Raw genomic sequence first — 14,239 nt, forward strand, 5'->3', positions numbered from 1 at the left:
TCTTGTATCAATTCAATACAAGGAAGAATCTTCTTCAAAAGTTATGGAGTGTAATCTACCACCTGATTCAGTGTACATTACCAAACCGAGATTGTTAATTCAGGAGCTCATACATATTTCAGCCTTGTTAAGAAAACACAACCTGTCTTTCTCCTGTGTTTTGTTGGTGGGCATGACTTACACTAAGCATCTTTTTCACCAGGAATTGCTGTGGCTGAATTCACACGCTGTGCTCTTCACACATTATACTCACCATCACATTATACTCACCTGTGCCTAAATGAAGGCCTATTGAAAAAGCTACACTGGCTGGTTTCACCCATAACTCTAAACCAAAATCAAATGAATTTCAGCTTAGTGAAGAGTCAATACCGAGCGAAAAATGGGGGGATACCCACTTTGCTGGTTTAAGATGGACATGTTTCTCTATGGTCCAGGGGAGACGGGTCACCATTGAAGCCTTCATAAAGTTACTGATAAATTGCCATTTTTAAACAAGATGCAATGGTAATAAATATTAAGCTTATAAAAAATAATTGTCGTAACATACACTGAATTACATCAGATTTAGTTTTTGCTCTGGTCTTGTAATCATGCTGCGATCTAGTCCGAAATAGACTTTCAGGAGCCCATGAAGGTATTTAGCAGCTATCCCCACCACAATCCCTTCGCAGAGTTTCCAATGCCTACCAAATAATGTTATAATAAAACCAGATCAAAGAAGCAAAAAGTTCACATTTTCCTAAGAAAGGCAGTTGTGCATACACACAGAGGCTCTGTATTATATTTACCATGTTTTGAAGACTTAAATGTTTCAAGCGTTTGTTCAGCCTACTCCTAAGATATGCTGATGGTACACATCACCTAGGCATTGCATACAAAATTATATATAGTAATGTTTTACCTGTAAATTATTTTTTCTGTTTTAATCGCAATAATATGTGTGCGAAAAAATGCTATAGACTCAATGTAAATCATTCTAAACTTGACTATAAAAAATATGATTTCTGTAATGGAGTTGTCAAAGTCTGGAATGCCCTACCTGATTCAGTTGTCTCAGCTACAAATTTTCAAAGTTTCAGTCAGAAATTTACTTCCATGGACTTTCTTACTTCATACTTAAGACATCAGTAGAGAGGGCGTGCATAAGTGTACTACTGTGCCTATCGTCCCTGTCATTGTATTTTAATTCTTGTTCTCATTTTTGATAAATTTCAATAAATTAAATAAAGTAAATAAATCTGCTATATGCCTTCATGGGCTCTTGGAAACCTAATATAGGTTAGATTCCAGCATGCTTGCAAAACTAAATCTAATTCACAGTGCTACAATTATTTTTGTAACCTTAATATTACCATTGTTTAAAAATTGTAATTTAGCAATTTTATCTTTATCTCTGAGGAAACAGTTTTGACTTCTTTGTGTTTGTGTTCACACAAAATAAATTTCGACAGGATAAATAGATAAGGCCACTTAAACCAAACCACAAGTTTTCAGTTGATATGCCTTATCCATCATTATCCAATTTTCTATATTTACATAATATTGAACTCTTTACTAAGTAGGTCCACCAATCCCTTCAACCAACATTAAAACCAACTTTAGCACAGAATACAAATGCAACCATTGTATCTTAGTATGTTGTATAACCATTCTGGTTCATTACATTATACCAGGTTTCTTTTGGCATTATGCAAATTGAGCCATCAAGGTTTGCTAATTATGGATTATGGTCCCCTGTATATTACAGTGTATTTTGCAGGTCATACTATTAGGTAGAACTACTGTTAAGTAATTTGTTATATGCACTGGAGGAAAAATAAGAGTGCCTCACATCATCCATAGTTAAATAGAAACTGCATTTACCCCATTGACTTACCCAGAGTTCATTAAACCATGGTTTACTCAAGCCTGTGTTTGTACCCCTTCTTTCAAAACTCACTTGGCTTGCTGGTGGTTCAGTCTATCAACTTAAAAACTACCAAATTCTATAAAACTACGTTTTACAAAACCAATCAACCATTAACGCATTTCAAAAGGAAAAAGCAGCATATCCAAAGGGAGGGGGAATTGTTTTAGGTAGGAGAGAAATCAGGACATGAAAAGAACAGAAAGGCTCACAAAACCCATTTCAGATGGTGGTGGGTGAGACACCAAGCAACTCTTACCAAACCCTCATAAAACTTGTAATCTTCCACTGCTCCCAAATTTCATCTGAGCCTGTTGAAGTGCCTGCTAAATACTACTCCAGCCACATAGTCTGAACAAATGGCTTCTGGCAATTAGAATTGAAACCCAGGTGTAGCCACCCAACAGTCTTCAAGGGCACCCCAACTAAACCCTACTTCAGTAGCCCAATCTGGGTTTCATCAAAGGAGTGTGTTTTGTCTTCGGCAGATCAGAGTCAAGACTGGCACCTTTCACAATACCTGGGACAAAAACACCTTCCCCATGGGTGCAGTCTATCCTAGTAGCAGAGGGAAGCTCCATTGTGCATAGCTGGAGGGAGTGATAAATATTAACACCTGTCCATGCCTGTGCCTCACCTTTCCCTTAAAGGCATAGCTGCAGAGACCAGTAGCAAACGTTGGCAACCCTAGCCTGGAAAGGCAACAGTGATTTACTTCTCGTCCTTTCATCCTATTCTAAGAATGACGGATTGCTTAACCTTCCAGAAACTTGATCTTTGTGCCTAGCTCGGAAGGGGGAATGTGAGGCACAGCTACTTGGCTATTTCTGTCCTGCTCCAAACAGGTCTGTTACCCAGTAGCTCAGCAATCTCATCCCCTTTGCTCCGAAGGGGAGGAGGACAGGAACAGCTGGGGACTCCATCAGGCCAATGTTCCTCTCTAGAAGGCAGGATTCCCTGCATGCTTAGTTTGGGATGAAATGCGGCTTGTCCAAGTTCCTGTGGTCCAGATGTAGCAGACTGAGATAAACCCAGCCTTCCCAGGTAGAGTAGGCAGGAACCATGACCAGATGAGCTAATTCTACTTTATTGGAAAGCTACATTAACAGGATCTTACAAGACTGAAAACACAATTCTGCTGCTGTCTCTTTTACTGTCAGAGAAACAAGGGAGGGTCTCTTGTCCCACCCACTCTCCAGATACAGGCTATGCTTTCTCCTTTCTGATGGTTTGCTTGGCAGCATCTCTTCTTCCTTTTTTCCAAGGTCTGGCTCTACTAGCATCACAGCTGGTTTGCATCAGTAGTTGCAAACCACATCAGATAACTACTGTATTATATAACATTCCCAGGTTTTTGTGAACACCGGATTCATGTGAACATTGATTTGTGGTTCAGTTACCCATGATAAGGGTATGTGCAATGTGCAAACATTGCAGATTTAAATGGAGGAATACATTTGAAAAGGGCATTGGAAGTAGACATAGCTGCACGGAACGCTATTACTTTCCCACCAAAGGTGGTTCCTATTTTTCTACTTGCATTTTTTATGTGCTTTCGAACTGCTAGGTTGGCAGAAGCTGGGACAAGTAACGGGAGCTCCCTCTGTTACGCGGTGCTAGGGATTTGAACCGCCGAAGTGCCCACCTTTCTGATTGACAAGCTCAGCATCTTAGCCACTGAGTCACCGTGTCCCATATACTATACATAAAATACTATAAAATTAGCCTAGCTAAAAAGATAGGCAGAGGGAATATGATGAGAGAGGGAAGAGCTGGGATCGCTTGCTAATCTATCAACCACTCCCAAGATGAAGCCCTCCCTTGGAGCCCCAAGCCAAGTGGGAGGTCTTTAAGCTCTTAAGGAAGGTCAGGTGGGTTGGAATTGCCCTTACTTGGGGGGATGGGAGAGGATCTAGAGGGCAGGTGCAAAGGCAGAGAAGGCCCTTCTCCTGGACCCCATCTGCCAGAATTTCCTGGCCAATGGGGCCCACAGCATGCTTCCTCGGCCAGCACAGCTGGGGCAGGGTAATGGCCTGAGCCCATGGGTGAAATGTTATCAGTTCGGACCAGTTTGCCCAAACTGGTAGTAAAAAAATGCTACCATTTGGACGAACCAGTATTTCCAACTGGTTGTGACATATGATTTATATTAGCTAGAATCGTCGGATTTCCTGCTTTCTAGCTAATCTAAATCACGTGGCACAGTGGATTCCCCCCCACCCCGCTGTTCTACTTACCTTTGCAGACATGCCTGGTAGCAGCCTCTGATCACCCTCCCAACGTCATCACGTCCATTTTTGACAATGTGTATGCATAGAAGGCTCACACACATGCTCACATTTACGAACTGGTAGCAAAGGTAAGTAGATTTCACCCCTGTATGAGACGGTCCTTCAAGTAACTTGGACCCGTGCCGCAAAGGGCGTTAAAGGTAGCTATCAACACCAACTGTCCTGCTGATATCCTGTATACTGCTTTGACTTTTGTTTCTGAAAATGAACAATAATATTGTCCTTAATAAACCACTCTTGCAGGGCGCAGGTCGAAGAAGGCTGGCATAGACTGGGTAGGATGCGTCTTCCTTGACCAAGCAGCTTCTTGATATCATCTTACAGGCCACCGTTTGCCCCAATGGCCCCCAAAAAGAAAAGCTCCAAAAAGAGCAAGCCGGTGAAGAGAGACACTCCTGTTAGTGTCACCTTAGCTGAAGATCCTTCTCTTGACATTGACCAACATCATCAACTGGACAGTTTGTTCGAAAATGGCTCTGATGGCTTCCTTTGCACCGCCACAGAAGTCACCAATCCAAGCCATGGAGCCAAGATGCTGATGGAGATGAGCTCCCTGCAGCAGGAGCGCTTCCTTTGCGACCTCACTGTTGCTACCAAAACCAAATCGTTCAGAGTTCATAAACTGGTGATGTCCTCCTGCAGTGACTATTTCAAAAACCAGCTGAAGAAGGACCCCAGCCTTCAGCAAGTGGTCCTCAGTGACATCTCCTCCTTGGGCCTGGCCACCATCATCTCGTACGCGTACACGGGAAAGTTGAGTCTGTCCCTGTACACCATCGGCAGCACCATTTCCACCGCCAGCCACCTCCAGATGTACGCGCTGCTCAACATGTGCTCGGATTTCCTCATCCAGGAGATGAACGTGGAAAACTGGATGTATATTGCCAACATGGCAGACACGTACAATCTCGGTCGGATTAAAGACGCTGCCAGGAGGTTCATTCGGGAACATTTCCTAGAGTTCTCGGAGACGGAGCAGTTTTTGAAACTCACCTTTGAACATTTGAACGAATTGCTGATGGATGACAACCTGGAGTTCCCGAGTGAAGTGATGGTCTTCCAAATTGCCATGAAATGGCTTGAGTTTGATGCCAACAGGATCAAGTACGGGGCAGATCTCCTGAAGAACGTGCGGTTCGGCACGATCCCGGCTCATGACTTGATCAACTATGTCCAGCCTGTTCCGTGTATGATGCAGAACCCGGAATGTCACAAGCTTCTGGTAGACGCGATGAATTATCATTTGCTTCCTTATCAGCAAAATGAGCTTCAGTCCCGAAGAACCAAAATCCGAGGGAGCCAGAAGGTGCTGCTTATAGTTGGCGGGCGGCCATGTTCTGCAGAGAAGTCCCTCAGCAAAGACGTGAGCTACAGAGATCAAGAAGGGAACTGGACTAAGCTGACGGAGATGCCCACCAAATGTTTCAACCAATGTGTTGCCCTCATGGACAGCTTCCTTTATGTGGCAGGCGGTGAAGATCAAAACGACGCCCGGAACCAAGCAAAACATGCCATTAGCAACTTATGCAGGTAATAAAAATACAAAAATCAGATCTTTTGGGAACAGCGAAGAGGTTTAATATGGGAAGCAGATTGAATGCTGGGCCAGATCATTGTTCCATGTTACGTCTTTCTGTTGTCTTTGTTAGGGAAAGGCCCAAATCATCAAGGAAAAATTTGTTTCCCAGGTCTGCTACTGCACTGCTGCTGCAAGTTAGGAGACTGGATATTCTGATGCTTCCTTTTAAGACCTGCCTGAGTTTTGCCCCATTTTATGACCTTTCTTGTCACAGTTGTTAAGTGAATCACTGCAGTCGTTAAGATAGTAACACAGTTGTTAAGTGAATCTGGCTTTCTTAATGACTTGTCAGGAGGTCACAAAAAGTGATTCCATGACCCCGGGACACTCAAACTGTCATAAATACATGCCAAGTAGCCAAGTGCCCTAACTTTAATCCCCTGATCATGGGGATCCTATAAAAGTTGTGTGAAAAACAGCCGTAAGTCTTTTTCCCCCCCATAACTTTGAACAATCATTAAATGAATAGTTGTAAATCGAGGACTACCTGTGGTTGATGCATGGGAAATCCTGGTGAAAATCCCAACAAACCACATTACATTTTACTATATTATATTAAGTGAACCAGGCCAATGAATGTTTTCTCATACGAAAGCAAATCATTGCTTAATTGTGGTTTGTTATGGAAAATAAAGGCTGTGCTCATCTATTATATTAAACCAGCAGCACTTGGCAGGAGCAGGGAATGCAAAAGGCGACTGACCAGGAAGTGTTTTCAATTACGCAGCTGCCATCTTGCATTTTGTAACTAGTGCTTGTTACCAGTACCGCTGCACTAAGCAAAATCCAAAGAGACCAGGGGTGGGTTTCAAAACTTTTTAGCAAGGGGTTCTCTGCCTGGTTGCTGGGTGGGCGTGGCCATGGTGGGTGTGGCCTAGTTGGCCTTCTGCACCACAGTGAGGAGGGGGTGTTTTTGCCCTCCACGGCCTCCGGAGGATTTCCCTGGGCCTCCTGGAGGCTGAAAATGGCCTCCCCAGGTTCCAGAGGCCCTTCAGAGACCCTTCCCAAACTTCCAGTAGGCCCGCTTTTGTCCTCCCCAAGCCCCCGCGCTTGTTCGGCACTTATCTGCACCCAAAACAGGCTGCGTGGGGACTCCCAGGAGGGGTGGGTGGGGCCAGCCAGGAGTGGGATTTGGGGGTACTCCGAACTGCACAGAATCTTAGCTAGAGGTTCTCCCGAACCCCTGAGAAGCCCCAGCAGCTCACCCCTGAAAGAGACCACGTTATGGTTTAAACCAGGGGTGTCCAAACTTGAAAATTTTAAGACTTGTGGACTTCTGAGAGTTGAAGTCCACAAGTCTTAAAGTTCCCAAGTTTGGACACCCCTGGTTTAAACAATATTTGAATATAGCCATTTGAATACACTTTGTTCTGATTTTAAAAGCCCAGAGAATGTTAAAGATATATTAAAGAACTCTTTCAAGGCCTCTAGTGAGGCCTTGATTAAAACAAGAAACTTTGTCCCAGATCTCTGTTTCCCGGTGTTGGCAACTCTCAGGTGGGTGAACTTCAAATCCCAGAATTCCGCAGCCAACAGGGTGATGGGTGAGAATTGAAGTCCTCACAATTGAGAGACATTGATCAAGACAGTGATTCCCAATCTTAGCTGATTGAAGATGTGTAAACTTCAGTTCCCAGAATTCCCCAGCCAGTATAGCTTCAATAGGAGTTGATGTCCACACATCTTCAACCTTCTAAGATTGAGAAATGCTAGGCTTGATGCTGCTACATTGGTGCCTTGCTTTCCTGATTCCTAATGCATTGGGTTGGATTTATATTTTGCATCCAGATGTGTCTGGGAGGGAAGACAAATCAAATGGCAACCTTCAATCATGCAACCGAAGCTCAGCTCCTTTTCACATGTACAAACAGACATCAAAAAGGACTGGCTTTGATTGCATGGTGGTTCCGTATTGACTTTTGTAGACCTGCGTCCCCCCCAAATTCTGGCATCAGTGCTCTCCTCCTTTCTGCCAGGCTCCTGTGCCAAACCTCATGGTTAGAGTCCCCAAATGATACCGCCAAACCCTCAAGAACAATCCTTCTCTTTCTTCGCAGGTACGATCCACGGTTCGGCACTTGGCTACACTTAGCTAACATGACCCACAAAAGGACTCACTTCAGCCTCAGTGCTTTCAACGGGCATCTCTATGCGGTCGGAGGCCGCAATGCAAAAGGCACCTTGGTCTCTATCGAATGTTACATCCCTTCGGCCAACAGCTGGCAACCCAAAGCCAACATGGAGCTGCCACGCTGCTGCCACGCCAGCGTGGTCATCGATGGGAAGATCTTGCTGACAGGTGGCTACGTGAACAATGCTTACTCCCGGACCGTCTGCAGCTATGACCCTGCCCTGGATTCTTGGCGGGACTGTAGCTGGCTGAGCAGCCCTCGAGGCTGGCACTGCGCTGCCATGTTGGCCGGCCGGGCCTATGTTCTGGGGGGCAGCCAGCTGGGCCCCCGCGGGGAGAGGGTCGACGTCATTCCAGTGGAGTGCTATAACCCCTCCACTAACCAGTGGAGCTTCATGGCCCCCTTGGCCACTGGCCTGAGCATGGCAGGGGTGGCCACTCTCGGTGGGCAAATCCTCCTCGTTGGGGGATGGAACGAAAGTGGGAAAAAATACCAGAAGGCAATTCACGCCTTCAACCCCGATCTGAATGAATGGACCGAGGAAGGGGAGCTTTCGGAAGGCACCGTGGGGGTGTCCTGCTGCACCATTGCTCTTCCTCATGCGAACACCCGGAGTTCCAGAGCTAGTTCGGTGGCCTCGGCCTCTGTGAGCATGTAAACGGAGCTGGAAATTTGGGTTCTGGTGGCTTGTAGAGTCAGGGGCTTCACAGGAAAGGTGAAGGATGCATTGAGTTTGCTGAAGAGAGTTCTCATTGCACAGGTTGTTGTGGGTTTGTGGTTCATGTCCCAATAATAACACTTTTTTTTTGATGCTTAAATTTATCTGTAGACCTTTTCACATAATTCCTTTGGGGAACTGAAAATTGAAACATGTCCACACTTGATTCATCAGACATTAATAGCAATAGCAATAGAACGTATACTTATATACCACTTCATAGTGCTTCTACAGCCCTCTCTAAGTGGTTTACAGAGTCAACATCTTGCCCACAACAATCTGGGTCTTCAGTTTACCCATCTTGGAAGGATGGAAGGCTGAATCAACCTTGAGTCTGGTGAGATTTGAACTGCCAAACTGCAGCTTGCAGTCCGCTGAACTAGCCTACAATACTGCACTCTAGACACTGCACCACCTCGGCTCTAATGCACTTCACTTCTGCAAGCGACCTCTCTTCCTCAGTCTACAATCTGAAATCTTCACCCCCTCCACCCAAAACTAGACCCTACTTTTAAAGGATTGGGAAGTCCTGGGGAGGGGCTGTTTTAATGAATTTGGTGACCAGCTTTTTGGACACCTCAACCCTTAATTAAAGGCCAGCTACATTGTGTTTTGTTTGAAGTAGTCTAATCATCTAGCACTCTACGATTCTTTATAATGAATCATACAATCATAGGCTGGAAGGGATCCTGGACGTCTTTCTAGATTAACCCCCTGCTTGTCCAATCTCTTCATTAAAACCCCCAACCAATAGAGTAGAATAACAGAGTAGGAAGGGACCTTGGAGGTCTTCTAGTCCAACCCCCTGCTTAGGCAGGAAACCCTACACCATTTCAGACAAATGGTTGTCCAATCTCTTCTTAAAAACCTCCAGTGTTGGAGCACTCACAACTTCTGGAGGCATTAAATATGTATTAAGTTGACCAGTTGCACCCAAATCTCGATGCAACTAAAGTGAGATGCAATGGAAAATTAGGTGTTTGGGTCGCTGATAAATGGGGCACGACTGTACTTTGATGGGTATTGTCATTTTATTGGGTTAGGAATATTTATGGTTGATGGTTTTAATGTTCTTTTAATGCTGTAAGCTTCCCAGAGTCGCTTTGTAGTGAAATGGGCAATTGAGCACCCACAACTCTTGAGAGGCAAACGGTTCCACTGATGAATTGTTCTCACTGTCAGAAATCCCTCCTCAGTTCCAGGTTGGGTCTCCCCCATTGCTTCCTGTCCTGTCCTCACAACGCTATGGAGAATAAATCCCCCTCTTCCCTGTGGCAGCCATTTCAAGTATTGGAAGGCTGTTATTTTGTCTCCCCCTAAGCTTTTTTTAGCCCAAATATCTAGTTCCCTTAGCCGTTCATCATATGGTTTAGCCTCCAAACCTCTTATCATCTTTGTGGCTCTTCTCTGCATTCCTGTTAGGACCCGGCGTCTTTCTTGTATTGTCAAAAAAAAAAGTTTGCTCCTTCATGTGTATTCACACAACTTCTAAACCCTTCTAGGCAGTTAGGAATGCACACCATCCTCCTCCCAGTGATGTGGCTCACTGACATGTTTGCTGCCAAACCTGTTATTCAAACTAAGAGGTGCTATTGTTCTGTAGCAGGAATCAAATTTCGACCCTAAGATTAGTCGTATCTTTATTCACCTAGTCTCCTTCACCAGATCAAGCCATGAGTTTGCAAATACGGACTATAGTCAGGATTTTGTTGTTGTTAGTTGTGAAGTCATGTCCGACCCATCGTGACCCCATGGACAATGTTTCTCCAGGTCTTCCTTTCCTCTACCATCCCCCAGAATCCATTTAAGCTCATGCAGACTGCTTCGGTGACTCCATCCAGCCATCTCATTCTCTGTTGTCCCTTTCTTCTTTTACCCTCAACCTTTCCCAGCATGAGGCTCTTCTCCAGTGAGTCCTTCCTTCTCATTAAGTGGCCAAACGTTTTGAGTTTCATCTTCAGGATCTGGCCTTCTAAAGAGCAATCAGGGTTGATCTCCTCTAGGACTGACTGGTTGGATCACCTTGCAGTCCAAGGGACTCGCAGGAGTCTTCTCCAGCACCATAGTTCAAAGGTCTCCATTCTTTTGTGCTCAGCCTTTCTTATGGTCCAAGTTTCACAGCCGTTCATTGCAACTGGGAAGGATTGGCTTGGTTAATTTCTTGTAACTGGCCCATTTGGCTATTTTATGGATCAATGTCATTTGCAAGCCCAGAATAGCTGATTTGGGATGTTTTGTGAATGGAATCTCTGTTGTGTTAACTAGAAACGACTAATATCCTGAATGAGGTGTTGAGTAAACCACAAACCACATTTCAAAGAGCCAAAGAAAATAAAGCTGGGAGTGGATTCTCATTAACCAAGCAGAGAAAGTGTTAATGTGATGTGAATATTCCCAGCCTCCTTTATTTGCTTCCATACAGGACTAAACTAGGAACTATCCATTATTTCTACTTTTTGGTAAACTACATATCCCACCAACTCCAACCAAATGACCACTAATGAGACATGTTGTTTCATTTTAGCAACATCTGGAAGACTACAGGATCCTCACATCTGGTCTAGGAGAAACAATGCTTCAAAATACAAGCATCAGTTTCTATATGGAACTGTACAAAACATCTTAGTAGTCAGCTGGGACTCTTTTGCTCCATCCTGATTGCCTCTGAAGATAGCCTCTGGGGTAACAATCTGGTTATAAAATATGCATGTGGGCCAGTTTGATGGGGGATGATGGGAGGATTCCATGGGCCTTAAATCACACAGTAAATAGTTCAAACAAAGGCTTTAGCAGGATAGGTGAACTTGGCTTAAGGCTCAAAAATGTCTTCCAGTACTTAATTTGGGTGGGGTGGATAATGGTGGCTAGATTTATACATTAATTTGTTTGGATTTTACTGAATAACGGGCTGGGTTCATTTAATACTAAAACTTGATTACACATGCATTAGTGACATTTCTGTAACCAGCAGTATGTATCTATATCTTTATTTGTAGAAATACTTCAAGATGGCAAAACCTAATGCCTTAACTGCTACACCAAACTATCTCCGTTTACCATCCTATATGGGGGCAATTGTGATGGTATCAGCACAAGAATTTATAAAAAGCAATGCTAAGTATTGGCATAATAGGTTAAGGTTCCCCTCGCATATATGTGCTAGTTGCTCCCGACTCTAGGGGGTGGTGCTCATCTGTTTCAAAGCCGAAGAGCCAGCCCTGTCTGAAGACGTCTCCATGGTCATGTGGCTGGCATGACTAAATGTTGAAGGTGCATGGAATGCTGTTACTCTCCCACCAAAGGTGGTTCCTATTTTTCTACTTGCATTTTTACATGCTTTCAAACTGCAAGGTTGGCAGAAGCTGGGACAAGTAATGGGAGCTCACTCCATTATGCGGCACTAGGGATTCAAACCACTAACCTGATTGACAAGCTCAGAATCTTAGCCACTGAGCCACCACATCCATCTATTGCCATAATAATCAGAGGAAAATATTAAAGAATAAGACCAGGAATGGGGGATCACACCAGATGTTTCCTACATAATGACAAGAACAGAAAATTGAGATTCAGATAGTACAAGCTGGTTCACACTTGGAGCTGGATTTAGTCTTCTATGTTGTTTGTCTAGCCAGATTCACAAGATTATTTAATCGTATTGTGTGCAGCAGGTCAACTTTTTTCTTCCATTCACAGCAAATTGTAATGGTTGTGTTCATGCAGCATGGATATCTAAAGTTGACCATAGCTTAGTCAATTCTCCCAATTTTCTGGTTTTGCATCAAATTGATGAAAGAAATGTCCTTCTGGGTTCAGCTCCAAGTGGGGAAAAAGACACTGGAGACATGGAGGCTGCTTGGAAAGATGGTTTATTTTTGGACAGGGCCACATGGCTTGAGCCCTGAACAGAAAAGGTGATCACATGCTTCAATGTTGGTGGAGAAGAAGGGCTGAAGGAGGGGCTTGCTAGGCTTTTTATAACCTGTTTAGTCCCACCTCTCTGTTTCCTGTTCCTGTGTAAAAAATGTATTCTGATTGGTTGTCAGACTCCCATGGGGCCATGCAGGGGCTACTCTCTAGGCTGTGTTTTGAATCCAGGTATGGATGAGTTCTCAGATGCCATGTGGTCAGTTCAGTAAAGTTCCAACATTATCATGCCTTTACTCCCATCCCCCCGGGGCTGCAGTGGAGAAGTCTTTATTATGTAAAGTGGACTGGACTGGCCTTCTCAATGGCTCATTGACAAAGTGGGGATGGGCAGGAAGCTACAGGCAACTATTCTGTCTTTTTTCAATATTTCCTAGGATATTTCATTTTTCTGGGAGAGGGCTGGATGATAACTTCCCACAAAATGATTTAAAAAGCACCTGTTTGGAACAATCTTGCAGAATACATTTGATATAGCGAGGTATCTAATTTGTAATGGTGTTGTAGGAGTCCTGAACGTGCCCCATTTCTAAGGATAACATCATTTATTTCCCACTTGCAAGATTCAGTCTCAGTAATGCTGGCTATGCACAAAAAGGCAGGTTTTTTGAGCATCTTTAGACATCTGCAGTCACATTTATTACTTGGAACAAATGTAGTTTCCATTAGTTCATTTAGGCATTTCATGACCAAGATTCTTTTTAAAGACATTTAGCTACAGAACCTGTTTCCCAAAACCTAGCTTGTATCAGAAAATGGATTAAGTCTTCTTTCATTGCCATCTCTTTTTCACACCCATTTTCAAATCAGGGGCGTTGCCAGAGGACCAACCAGGAAGGAGGCAAGACCAGTAATTGCAGGCTGGGTGCAGCAAATGCACTTTGAAAGCATAGGACAAATGTTTTTATACAAATTGAACCCAAGGGGATATGTACAGCTGAGAGAGGTCTATTGTTAAGCCCAAGGCTGGTCTTGAGAGATTGGTTGTCAGGGAAGGAAGCTTTTCTTCAGAGTTAAGACATGCCTAGACATGTTTTAACAGTCAGATGAGCCTTCAAAATTACCAATCTAAGGGATTTACTTATATAGCATAGTCCAGCGATGGCAAACCTTTTTTGGCTCGCGTGCCATAAGTGGGGGGAGCGAAGGGGGGGTCATACGTGGGCGTGCCGCACCCATAATGCAATACGTGACAACCCCCCGTGTGCATGCACGTACTACAGGTGCGACCCATTTTTGCATGCTTTTTTCACCCTCCCCAGGCCTTATAGGAGCCTGCGGAGGGCGAAAACAGCCTCCCCCCGCCCCCCGGAGGCTTCAGGGACCTTCAGGAGGCTTCTGTCCGGTTTGCTTGGAGGGTCGTTTTGAGCGCTCAAAGGCTTCAGGGAAGCCTTCTGAAGGTCCCTGAAGCCTCCGGAGGGCATAAACTGGCCCTACGAGCAAACCAGAAGTCCGTTCCCAAACTTCCGGTTTGCCCATAGGGCCAGTTTTTTGCACTCCGGAGGCTTCAGGGACACTCCTGAAGCCTCCGGAGGGCCTTCAGGGGAGGCTCTTTTTGCCCTCCCCAGGCTCCTCCTGCACGTGTGCACATGCATGCCGGTCAGTTAGTCTTCTGGTGCGCATGCTCCCGCAAAGATCAGCTGGCCGCATGCATGCTCATGCTGGAAAATGGAAGACCAGATC

At 44.6% G+C, this 14,239-nt stretch overlaps 1 protein-coding gene across 1 annotated transcript; it reads left to right on the plus strand.

The window, feature by feature from the left end:
• Positions 1–4,540: 4,540 nt before the first annotated feature.
• Positions 4,541–8,569, plus strand: LOC116515256 (kelch-like protein 31). Its single transcript, XM_032227183.1, has 2 exons — positions 4,541–5,730; positions 7,837–8,569. The coding sequence occupies exons 1-2, from the start codon at positions 4,541–4,543 to the stop codon at positions 8,567–8,569; spliced, it is 1,923 nt and encodes a 640-aa protein (XP_032083074.1).
• The last annotated feature ends 5,670 nt before the right edge of the window (positions 8,570–14,239 follow it).

This window comes from Thamnophis elegans, chromosome 12 (assembly GCF_009769535.1).
Source record: "Thamnophis elegans isolate rThaEle1 chromosome 12, rThaEle1.pri, whole genome shotgun sequence".
Taxonomy (NCBI): domain Eukaryota; kingdom Metazoa; phylum Chordata; class Lepidosauria; order Squamata; family Colubridae; genus Thamnophis; species Thamnophis elegans.

Coding starts and splice junctions, on each gene's coding strand:
- LOC116515256 (XM_032227183.1), top strand. CDS start 4,541: ATGGCCCCCAAAAAGAAAAGCTCCAAAAAGAGCAAGCCGGTGAAGAGA. Junction 5,731..7,836: donor GCCATTAGCAACTTATGCAG/GTAATAAAAATA, acceptor CTTTCTTCGCAG/GTACGATCCACGGTTCGGCA.